The sequence below is a fragment of the Lucilia cuprina genome, chromosome 3 (genome assembly GCF_022045245.1).
Source record: "Lucilia cuprina isolate Lc7/37 chromosome 3, ASM2204524v1, whole genome shotgun sequence".
Classification (NCBI taxonomy): Eukaryota; Metazoa; Arthropoda; class Insecta; order Diptera; family Calliphoridae; genus Lucilia; species Lucilia cuprina.
In genome coordinates, this window is record NC_060951.1 from 48,837,968 (window position 1) to 48,850,687 (window position 12,720).

Consider the following 12,720-nt stretch of genomic DNA (forward strand, 5'->3'; position numbering starts at 1 on the left):
GTTCAGTTCTAGTTCAGTTCTAGTTCAGTTCTAGTTCAGTTCTAGTTCAGTTCTAGTTCAGTTCTAGTTCAGTTCTAGTTCAGTTCTAGTTCTAGTTCAGTTCTAGTAAAATTTTTAGATAAATTTTATAGAAAAAATAATAATTTGATATTTTTTAAAATTTTAACCCCCAAAGGATTTGCATTGTAAACCCATTAAGTAATAACATTTCATAATTAATAAGTTTAAAATTATTTCCATATAATTATTCATAACGACTGTATTTATTACGTTAAAAAAACACAACATTTTGTATAAACTATTTTTTCACCATGTTCCATTTAAAAATGTATGATTACAAATTAGTGCGCCTGGTATTCATAATAAATAGAGTGCAAATGTGCAAGTTTATTTTACAAAGTGATATAAAAAAATTGTAAAGAAAAACGAAATTGGAAAATATAATGTTGAATTCAAAAACAACCATAAATCATGCACCACATCATAAACAATAAAAAAAGTACAAGTGAAACTGAACTAAAACAAAAATTTGAAGCAACAACAGAAGCGTAATTTTCTAATACAAATTGAAAAGAAAATCTATTGCGGAAAAAACGTTAATAATTCTATGAAATTTATTGCATAAAGCACAACATACTAATAAGAATTTAACAAAATATATGAATAAATTAATTGCAATTATTTGCTATATTATGCAGTCAGTCTATATCTCTAGGCTTGCAAAATTAAAAATTTGTTATTAAATAATTCCAATTTTGTTAAGAAATTGAAAAAATATTGAAATTAATATTAAATGTATTTTTGTTTTTTTTTTTTTAATAATTTTTTGTTTTTTCTGTGTGCCAACCAACCTTCGGAATGGTGGTGTAGAAATCTGTTCCAGTTGTGTGCTGGATTGGTTTCTTTGTTGGTTACTTGAATGTCAATAAATATTTTGGTTTTCAATTTTTGGTTTCGCGCGATTTCACAAATAACAAGTGTATACATATTTTTTTTTTGGAACACAAATAAAACATGAGATTTTTCACAAAAAAATAAAGAAAGAAACATTAAAAGTAATCAATATTAAATATCGTTAGGTAATTTTTTTTTAATATTTTTTTTAGATTTTGACAGTAATAAAAAAATTGAGAAATGATTAGTACCCAATAGATGAACAGTTAGTAAAACACAGAAATAAATAATTATAATAAATGTATTGAAAAGTTTTCATAGAAATAATAATAAAATGGTGTTTAAAATTTTTTCCCCTAAATAAACATTAAATTTATCTTTAACAAATTAAGTATTTTTTTTAATTCTCAACAAGCACAACACAAGGAGTTTTGATATAAAAACTTAAAAATTTCCTACATTAAAAATATAACATAAATGAAATTAAATAATATTCTTTAAAATTTTCATATAAGGAATGACATTTACTAGTTTTGTTTTTACAATTGGAAATAATCTAAAGGGTTTAATTATTACAACAGTTGAAATTTCATTACTTACTTGGCATTTTTAGGCCGTTTAGCATCGATTGGAAAATCATCATCGAAATCCAAATTGAAATCTTCTCCCAGATCTCTAGGCACCAATGGTGTTCTTTGATGGGCTGGACTTGTGTGATACCCATCGGCATGTAGCTGTTTTGTTTATAAATCATTTTAACAAATCATTTATTTTGTTTTTTTTTATTTTTAATTTTATGTTTAAACAATTAATTTGATTTATTTTAAATGTTTGTTTTCAGTAACAAATGTTAGTTAGTGTTAACAATGTAGTGATTTGTTTTTGGTGTTTGTTTTGCCATAAATATTTAAGTGGAGTTTGTTTGTAAATGGGGAAGAAATTAATAGAAATATTATGTTAAAAAAATTAATAAACTATTATGGTTTAATTTTTATTACAAAACATATTTTTCTAATAAATCACTCAACATTCAACAAATGGATATTAAATAATTTTTTTATATACAAAAAACGTTACTTTAAAAAAAAAATTGGAATTGAATAAAACATGCAGAATATAATAAACACTAGTAGCAATTTTGGAGGAAAATTTTAATGCATTTTTAATTCTAAAATAATATTTTTATCAAAACTATAAAACTGATTTGAGTTTATTAAAGTTATGGATTTTATATAGCAATTCTCTCACAATTTTTCAGAATTTATTAAAAACCCAAAAATCTATAAAAGATTGTTGCAGAAACCTGATGGTGCTGATTCGGTTGGCTGCAGCAGCAAAATAATAGAAATTTGAAAATGAACTTGCTTCTTAGATAAAAATTTTATTTTGTTAAATCTTTTTTTTTTATTTTTTCCAAAAATATGAATTTTGTTTATAAGTTTTTTTTCGTCCTTAAATATGATAGAAAGTACTACACATGTGGACAAAAAAATAGGTGTGTGGGATACTTTTTTTTAAAAAAAAGATGTAGAATTTTTCCCACTAAATGAAACACATGTAGTATTTATTTTTATTTTTTTTCGTTTAATTTGCTTTGGGAGCTGGCCAATAAAATAGGTGTAACATTTTTAAAGTTAGAAAAATACTATTTTTTGGGAAAGAAATTGCGATTTTAAGTGAAATCTTATTAATTACCGCCAAATTATTAATTTTAATTTAACAACATTATTTTAAAATGGGTCGTGGACGCCATTGTAGCAGTGAAAAGAGACGATCGGTTTATCAACTTCGGGAGCAGGGAAGTTCATACAAATTTATTGCCGATTCTTTAGGACGGTCACAAAATTTTGTTACAAATGCACTAAAGCCCCAAAAAAATACTGAGACCCGCGGAAGACATAAGAAAACCTCTCCAATTACTGACTACCGCATAGTAACTTTAGCAAAACGTGATCCTTTCAAGTCCTCAAAGGCAATTTTAAAAATAGGGAATGTTATATCACCACGAACGGTTCGGCGAAGATTATTAGAGGCAGGACTACCAGGAAGAATTGCTCGAAAAGTTCCCTTACTCAAAACAGCAAATCTACGGAAGAGGAAAATTTTTGCGTTGGCTCATAAACAATGGTGCGGGCCAGAGGGAGAGAAAAAATGGCGAAATATCCTTTGGAGTGACGAAACTAAAGAAACTAAAGAAGACTGTAATTTTTACAAACATATTTATTTTCTTGGAAATATTTTCACTGATTTTTCAGAATTTTTTCTCTTTTTTATGGGCGATTTAACACTTAAAGGTTCTTAAAAGCATATATAATCGAATTCTTGAAGTTATATACGCTTCTCTCGAAGATGAAAGATAAATGAATGTCGAAGTGCTTTACGTGAACACCTGCCATATTAGCCATATTTCACACATTTCACTTTACCCGGCAGAACAACATCCGATATTTATACCAGATTGATTCGGGAGGAACCTTAACCAACTGATTAGCCGGGACATAGTCCTGACCACCAGTTGTTTCAGATTATGTAGTTCTCTTACTAGACCCTACGTTAAATTATTCCAAGGAATTTGCGGGAAGTGAAGTCATATATCCAGTTTAAAGTCTTAAAGTTCCACCTCTTTTCCATGGGTTCTAATCACACCAAGATTTGGTCCTTTGTCAGGGTAATATGCTATGTAAATGAAACGGAGGCCACATATTTCGTGATGTTCTTGAAAGCGCAAAGAATCAGCAAGGGAGGTTTTAAAAGTATTAAAATACATTGGAAAATATTATAAGCAAAAATCTGGTAAAGACTTGCACTTACTTTTTAACATCAACTACATTCCGACTACATTACATATAACGAGTCTAGTAATAACTTTCTTTTGATCAGCCTCTGGTTTGCAATATAATATTTTTAATAATGAGTAGGTATAATAAAACAGAGTTTATAGCACCAAACTCAGTACGCAGTTCTATAAATTTTATTCTAAATAAATCACTTTATCTGATAGCTCTATTATATGTTTGACAGGTGACCTTCACTTTGTAGTTAAATGCTATGGTCACGCTTAAGTAAATAAATCTGAACAAAAGAATACACATTTTTGTAAAATAAACTATTTACAGTGGGCAAATGAGTTGAAGGTTATTTGGATTTATACTTTAATATATAACATCTAGGGTAACAATTGCTGATTAACCTTGCGGTTTTTAAAGAAGTTCCCTAAACCGAATTTATTTGCATTAGGGCTTAGTAGACCAAAAACATAAAATTTATGTAAACATAAGTTTAAAAGCAACCCTGCATTGATTTATGATTAAAAAATATAACTTATATCCCACTGTACTATGCATTATAATGTTGAGTAACATTAATTGCTCGATTAATTTTGTATCCATACGTTCGGATTAAGAATAAACATTTATATTTACACCTTTCAACATTTCTGTAATTAAAAACTTCAAAAAATGTATAACAATAGATACAAAAACATATTGTGAAAAACAAATCATGCAAATGAATTAAACTATTTGTAAATCAAGTGTAATTTAAGCTGTGTTTTTCTGTAAAGAAAACTAGTCTTTATATGAAATTTTGAATTTTTGAAAGTGTGGTTTAAATTTAATGCGTTTTTTTATTTCAATTCCAATTTTATGTTTATTTTCAGTATGTTTTATGTATAAAATTAGCAAATCTACTAAGAATATAATATGATAAAACAAATTTAATCGTTTAAATGAGAAAAAAACTTAAATGATTTTATTAATTACATTTAATAGAATTTTAATGATAATGAATGTGATTTATGATGAATTATGATTTTTGTTGATGATGAATGATGAGTTTTTATTTTTGAGCAACTTAATTATGATCAATTAATTTTAAATGAATTTACAAAAAAATATTTATTTTTAAAGAAAAGTAAAGGGCCAACATTACTCGTGCAAGGATAATTTTCATAACGAGGAAGTAGAAAAATAACAGCAGCAAACAATAAAATGTAAACTGTTTGGTAAAAAAATAAACAAATAAAATATTTTTATTGTTTTATTAAATATTAAATGTAACACAGTTAATTTGTTAAAATTTATGTAATTCGTTTTTTTTTATTTTTTGTTTCAAATCCTTGTAACGAGTAGTCTGTTGTTACGCCCCTACCTTAACTATAGTGCCGACCTGTTGTAATTCAGCTGATTGACGATTGTCTAATAGATTTGCACGCTCCATTTGTTCCAAAGGTAATGATTCACGATTCTGATCGTTTAATAAACGTTCTCTCATCTCATGTATATAGGGACAACGCTGCATACCTTTAGGCTTTAGGCAATTTTTGGTTGTAGGATTTTGTTCACGGGATCAGGGGAAGGTAATAGGTTTTAACTATATTTTAAGGGTTTTTTTTGGGGGAAAATTTTTTTTTGATGAAAAAATATTTTAGAAAATCTAAATATTTTGTTATGTTCTAAATATTTAGTTAGTATCAAAATTTGTGTAAAATATATATTTTTTTCGAAAAAATCAGTCAATTTTGTGGAAATTCCATTGGTTGTTATTGGTGTTTAGCTTTGTTTGCTGGCTATAGAAGGAGTGGGCCATGCTGTAAGTAAAAGAATGAGAAAATATATATTAGTTAAGGTGAAGTAAAGGTGTAGAAATTTAAGTTTAAGGAAGTCAATAGAATTAAATACCATTTTGCTCCTACAATGTATTCAAATCTAAGAATTCTTAAATAAAAAATTTGAATTTTAATATCATATTTTTGATTTCACGAATCCAATTTTGTAGGGTGTTCGTGAAAAACTGAACACATGTATAAGAAGTCAAGGCGTTGGTCTCTCTACAACAACTCATAAGTTTTCATGCTAAATTAACTTTTCCTATAAAATCTTTGCCCAATAATTTCTTCGTATGTATTTTCTTAAGATAAACATCTTTAGTTACACTTTAGTTTTGAAATCATACGAACTAAACATCTGCAACTACTTCTCGAATTATCTGAAAGAGATAATACTTATGAAAGTGCAATGCCTAAGATAGGTAAGACACATGGCACGTATGAATGAGAGCAAACCCCAAAAGTTAGCATTCACTTTTCACTACGAGGAACTAGATATGAATGGAGAAGAGTAATTCCTCAGGCTATAGCTCAGGCCTAGCAGTAATGTTATATAATGATGATACTTTTCTCCATGGAAGTACTGAAAAATACTGAAAAAGAATTTATGATTTTAACACTTTTCATTTAATTTCAAATACACTATAGCTGAAGCGATTCTTAGGAAGTAATTTTTTAAGTTCTTTTTTAGAAGTTATTAGGAAGTTAAATTATAGTATTATAGAATTGACTCCAAAATAAAATTTGTTTAATTCAAAAAATTTCTGTACAAAAAAAATATACCTGCAACTCAATAAAAATTGGTTTCCTTTTCGCTTCTTTGGAAGTCAATAAACATCAATTCCACAGAATGTGAAAAAAATTCACTTAGTGCTACTTTTGAAGTAGTGATAATGTTATTCATTTGGAACTACTTCGTTTTATTTTTGCTTAGATAATGTTATATAACCACACTGATAAGACCATTAATTTGGAGGTCACAAAACGCGTGTTACTCATTCTCGCAGTCTACGCTACTGTCAAACAAGTAGAATCAATGTAATTGTATGCTGAAAGTTACATGAACAAAAGCGTCGAACGCCTTGACTCGTGGAATGCTTCAAGTAGATTTACTTTCTAATTTTATAAGCGTCACAAGCGGCGTACGAACATGTCAGCTGATTTTGACATTTTATATTCTTTTTTTAATGCGTATTTTTAAATGTTAATAAATGAATATGACTTTAATCGAATATTTGTCGAAAAATTGAAAGTTGACAAGCTTATTAAAAAATTCGGTAAATCGACTATTTTTGTAGGAAAAATGGGACATTGTAAATAAAATTGAACTTTAGAAAAATATTGAAAACCTGATTGTTTTGCCGCGGACCTAAAAAGTCATTAAATGCTTCTATTTTCAAATATTTAATAAATAAAAATATAACATAAAATTCCATAAAGTGAAAATGATAAAACTAGTAAATTTGGATTTTTATTTCGAAATGATCAAAATAATAATCCTTTAAGCAAAAGCTAAAGTACCATATTTTTAACTTATATTTGGTAATTAAATAGCACTTAACATTAATATTTGTAATAAAAATATTAACATTTTCCCATCATCATAAAAATTACTGACAAACCCATAGACGGATATGATCTATTAAAGTAATTTGAAGACTATAAAAATACAAATTCTAAAAATTATTTAAATTATTATTAAAAAATATTCTTTAAATTTTTTAAAACAAAACAAAAAAACTTTCGTAATCTCTTTTATACTAATGACGTGATGTTTTGTTTTAAAATTCATTATTTTATTTATTTCGCTTTTGTTTTCTGACAAATGTCTAGTTTAACCAGTTAGTATACAATTTAGTTATAATCATCGTCATGTTTAGACACACCAAAGTAATTATTGTATCTATGCTAGGGGGGGTGATGTTAAGTTATTCATTTAATATGTAATTTCAAAAAGTTTAGAATTTTTCAAATTGTTTAAAATTTTTAGAAATTTTGAAATCTTTTTGATATTTTACAAAATTTTTAATGCTAAAATCATTAGTATTTCGTCTAATAGTTCAACTATATAGCTAGGGTTATATAGTTAAACGAAAAATTGACTTTTCAACTTTTTGCATTTTATGAAAAGTCGATTTTTCGACTTCTTTCATTTAATTAAAAGTCGACTTTTAGACTTTTTGAGTTATCGACTTTTTTGGAACAATATATTCGACTTCGACTTTTTTCGACAAAAAGTCGATTGTTCGATTATTCGAAAGACGATTTATGGAACCCTATTTATAACTTGTGCTATAGGCGATAGAGCTGTTTTTTTCAATTATATTTTTATTGAAGCGTATTTTCAATTCGTTGTAGCTTAATATATTTTAATTGTCTTCATTTAATAATTTCAAATCTACATTTGAATAATAAAATGTAATGCGAAGAATTTTTTGAAGAAATTTTAATAATCTTTTTATTATTGTTATTGGGTAATTAAGTAGTTAGACAAACAACTTAAATAAACAACAACACTTAAAACCAGTTAAATTACTATACTTGGCTTTGTTTTTATTTTGACCATTGTTGTTAGCAAAAGTGATTTGTTGTTTATTATATACAAAAAAATTATTAACATAAATAATTTGCACATAATTTATTAATACAGCAACAGCAAAATCCATCATGAACCAAGAATTTATGTAAATTAAAATCACAAACAAAAATTCCACCACATAGTTCTTTTTAGATGTCAAGAAATTTGTTTGTTACACTTGTTAATAGAAAAAAATGAATGAAACCAATTAAGAAGTTTTACCAAAATCTTAGTAAAAAAAAGTGTTAATTATATTTGTCATATTTTGTGGGAAGTATACAAAAATGTTTATCTTTGATATTAAAATAATAAAGCACAAGTGTGAAGTGACATAATTTTACTACCAACTTAAAAAGTTCTTGAGTATTGATGATTGTATTACGAAGGTATGATTATATTATTCCGATTATGAATGCAAATCACTAGGTTGTATTTAACGAACAATTTCCTAATTAGGTTTTATGAGCAAAAGTAGAAATACCTATAAAAAACCTATAAATAGCAAACCTTCTTCTTCATTATAAGTATTATAAAAAGCGTGGAAAGTAATATTAATGTTTGTAAATTCCATAATTATAGACTCCCTTTCCTCTTTACTATTTAACTCTAATTAAGTTCCCTGTTATTAAAAAAATATCGTTCCTTCTGTCTGTATCACAGTACTTTTATATTCGGTTAACGAAGAATAAACTGAACACGATTTTTATGGTCTAAATATAGAAAGGGGAAAAACATTATATTGTTAGATTTTCTTTAATAAACATGATGTCGTGATAACTTTACAAAAACTACCGAATCTATCAGAATAAATAGTCTCCCTGCTCCAATGTTATACATTTCAATATTCTTGAATTACCGTTTTAACCTCGGATAGTTGTAAAGTTGTAGTCTAATAATATATATTTATGTCACAAACTTTATATTGCATACTAATGTACTTATATCTTATAGAGTCAATTACGTCAATTTATATAGTTGACATCTAAAACACACCGCTGTAGAAGTTTTTACTAGAAACCGGAGATGCTTCAGTAAAAAGCGCACCTCTGAAAAAGCGATTCAAAATTACTGGAATAAAGTGTGCAAATATAAAAAGTAAAAGTAAAATGTGATCTGAATTCCTATAATGTCTATTAACTCTGCTTTCAAAATTACCAGATCCTCGATCAATCGAGGATGTAGTAATACAATGAATTTCGAATATCTGTTCCTTTAGCTAATACGCTTTCAATTTAGGGTTCAATGACGAATAAAGTATTGTATTAAAAGATTTCTCGTATGAAGATGATCTTATGACAACTGCTAGATTTAACAAAATCTAAGCCCCTTCAATATACATTTAAGAATTGCTTCTTTAGAAGTCAACGGTGGACTCTAATTCTCCTACACAAAGCATCTCAACAAACTTAGTTCTAAAATTTAAGGAATGTGAAATTAGGTAAGGAAAGTCAAAGGAATTTCCCGGTGTTGGAATGGGCATTAAAATCTGTTCTTTAGATAAACACTTTCCCAAAAGTAGACTTACTTAAAGAGTTGCGGTATTTAAATGAACATGCCCTCGGTTAAAAGTCGAAAACAGAAGGTGGATAAGGAATTTATTTGTGATACATATACTTAGATTTTACAAAAACAGAACTGTTTCCCTAAAAGAAAACATGTTCGCCGAAAAAGTTGCGAAAATAATCTTAAAATTTTATTTAAATCTTTATGTAAGGGTTGGATTCTTAATCAGTTCTCTTTAAAGACTAGCTAAAGACTAACCAACATGGCACATCCATATAAAATTTATTCTAAATCTTAAGAAATGAACAAATCAGGCCGAAAAGTTAAATTTTAGCAGATATATTATAGTATTAGTTTGAACATTAAAGATCTGTACTCTGGATTATTTTTTCTAAAGAACCCCTACTTACTGAAATAATTGCGAAAATAATCCGAGAATTGCATTTAGATCTAGAAGTTAGGGTTGAATTCTAAACGCAACCTATGTACAATGTATAGAGGCCATCCCACAAAACGCTCTCTATAAACTATATTCTAAAACTGAAGAAATGGGAAATTATTTGGCGGATCTGTAATTAATTTATTGCGGTTCCAAAACAAAACTTATATTTGAGAGACATTGTCTGATCCTATCTTTTGATCTTCTTGTCCTACAATGTGGACCTAAAACGACGTTATCAAACATTTGCTTTAAAATAAATTATACCATTTTTGATGATATAATCAGCAGCTATTTTGGACTTACAAAAAATAATCAAAATACATCGCATTTGCACGTGAACCTTTGCAATTATTATCAACAATTACCTTCAAATCTAAAAAAAAATATTTCACTTTTGTCACTAAAAAAATAAATAAAATAAAAAAAATATATATAATCATTCAATGCATCAACAAATTCCAATTCAAATACTAAATGACATCATGATCCCACGTTTAAACTTAGAATATGAACTTTAAATTTTATTTGTATTTTATGACTTTTATTTTACACATTTTTTCTCAATCTCTGTTTTTACAGCACCAAATCATATTAAATAAATGACAACTAAATATCAGTTTTTTAACAAAAAATTTTAAATGAGTAAAACGAAAAAAAACCCTCAATTAGAAAAAAACATAATCATTAAAATATGTTTGCAAAAATAACAAACAACATCACATAAAAACATATAAAGTATAAAATCGCATACAAATCGGTTCAAAACTATTTTCTTTATTTCTGTCCCTTCTCAAATCTATTTAAACTTTTGAAATTTGAACGAGTATGAAAAGTATAAAAAGTGTAGTTAACGTTCCACCTAGATGAACAGAGACACATTAATGAAAATAAATACTAGGTACTAAGTATGGGTTTGTAACTGTATGGCAAAAGCATGCATATGATTATGTACAGTGGGTGGAAAAACAAAACGATGATGAATTTTCTAAATCCCTAAGGATAGTATATTGTCTGGTCAGTAGTCTAGTCTGTGGTGTTGTCAATAGTTTAGTCTTTAGTATAGTCTAGTCTATAGTCTAGTCTATAGTCTAGTCTATAGTCTAGTCTATAGTGTAGTCTATACTCTAGCCTATAGTCTAGTCTATAGTCTAGTCTATGGTCCAGTCTATAGTCTAGTCTATAGTCTAGTCTAGTTTATAGTCTAGTCTATAGTCTAGTATATAGTCAAGTCTATAGTCTAGTCTATAGTCCAGTCTATAATCTAGTCTATGGTCTAGTCTATAGTCTAGTTTATAGTCTAGTCTATAGTCTGGTCAATAGTCTAGTCTATAGTCTAGTCTATAGTCTAGTCTATAGTCTAGTCTATAGTCTAGTCTTTAGTCTAGTCTATAGTCTAGTCTATAGTCTAGTCTATAGTCTAGTCTATAGTCTAGTCTATAGTCTAGTCTATAGTCTAAACTATAGTCTAGTCTATAGTCTAGTCTATAGTCTAGTCTATAGTCTAGTCTATAGTCTAGTCTATAGTCCAGTCTATAATCTATAGTCTAGTCTATCGTTTATTCCTAATTGTTTTGAGTAAGCATTGCCCACCATGATCGATAACTTAACCCTATAATGTTACTCACTGTAAATAACTACAAGCAAATTCAAAACTTTATTAAAAAGTAATAAAATGCTATTTGAACAAATCAAAAAAACTTTAAATGTTCCACTAAACTAAAAGTGTAAAATAATGTAGTTACATACTTTCTGTTTAATTTTCAAGTGTTTAATTGTGCTACTGGCTGGAAAAAATATAAAAAATATGTATATATTATTGTTGGCTTAAAAACAGACAGAACGTTTGGATGTTCTTTTAATGTGTCGTTTTTAAACCATTGTTACGTGTATTGTATGCAATTGCGACGATAATGATGGCGATGATGATGACGATAATAATGTATAAATATGTATATTTGTTTTTGTGTAAAAAGAATTACATTAAATTGAGACAAATATATATTTATATGGTCTATAATAAATAAATTACATTGCAAAGTTGAATAAACTTTAACTGTTTATTTTATTTACAACAAAAGAAATGCATAAATAAATGGAGATATTACTTAGTATATAAAAGGTTTGAACAGAAATATTTATAAATTAAATATTTATTTATATATTTATATTATACAGAAATATTTGTTTTACAAATTATTATAATTTTAAATTAAAATTGAACCTGGCTTCAACTCATAATTTTGAAAAATTGTATTAAACGGTAAATTACAAAAGTGTAATTTGCTACCCTAATGTATTAAAATAATTATTATTATACATTTTCGGTAATAGTTGAAGAAATTAAAAGTTCTATAAAATTCCTTTTAATAGAATTTCTTTAAATCATGATAATGCATGTTTAACAACCAGAGTGCTCAGTTTTATGTTTTCACACTAAACTAGAAATGAACTACAACTGAGGTAGAATGAACTAGAACTGAACTAGAACTGAACTAGAACTGAACTGGAACTGAACTAGTACTGAACTAGAACTGAACTAGAACTGAACTAGAACTGAACTAGAACTGAACTAGAACTGAACTAGAACTGAACTAGAACTGAACTAGAACTGAACTAGAACTGAACTAGATTGAAACTAGAACTGAACTAGAACTAAACTAGAACTGAACTGGAACTGAAGTAGAACTGAACTAGTTC

The 12,720-nt window shown here is 27.2% G+C and overlaps 1 protein-coding gene and 1 long non-coding RNA gene across 10 annotated transcripts in view; one reads left to right on the forward strand and one right to left on the reverse strand.

Annotated features, from left to right (window-relative positions):
- LOC124418878 overlaps positions 1–12,720 on the forward strand; it is a 668,817-nt gene that overhangs the window by 550,556 nt on the left and 105,541 nt on the right. The window lies entirely within an intron of this gene.
- LOC111675736 (proton channel OtopLc) overlaps positions 1–12,720 on the reverse strand; it is a 74,787-nt gene that overhangs the window by 38,387 nt on the left and 23,680 nt on the right. For 4 of the 9 annotated variants that reach the window (XM_046946632.1, XM_046946637.1, XM_046946633.1 and 1 more), the window contains exons 2-3: positions 5,062–5,482; positions 1,495–1,628 (exon numbers count right to left, since the gene is read on the reverse strand). In XM_046946632.1, coding sequence (XP_046802588.1) covers positions 1,495–1,628; positions 5,062–5,193 — 266 coding nt within the window. In that variant the 5' untranslated portion in view covers positions 5,194–5,482. Of the gene's footprint in view, positions 1–851; positions 915–1,494; positions 1,629–5,043; positions 5,483–12,720 lie in introns of all 9 variants that reach the window. The other 5 variants (XM_046946630.1, XM_046946636.1, XM_046946635.1 and 2 more) reach the window with 2 other exon arrangements.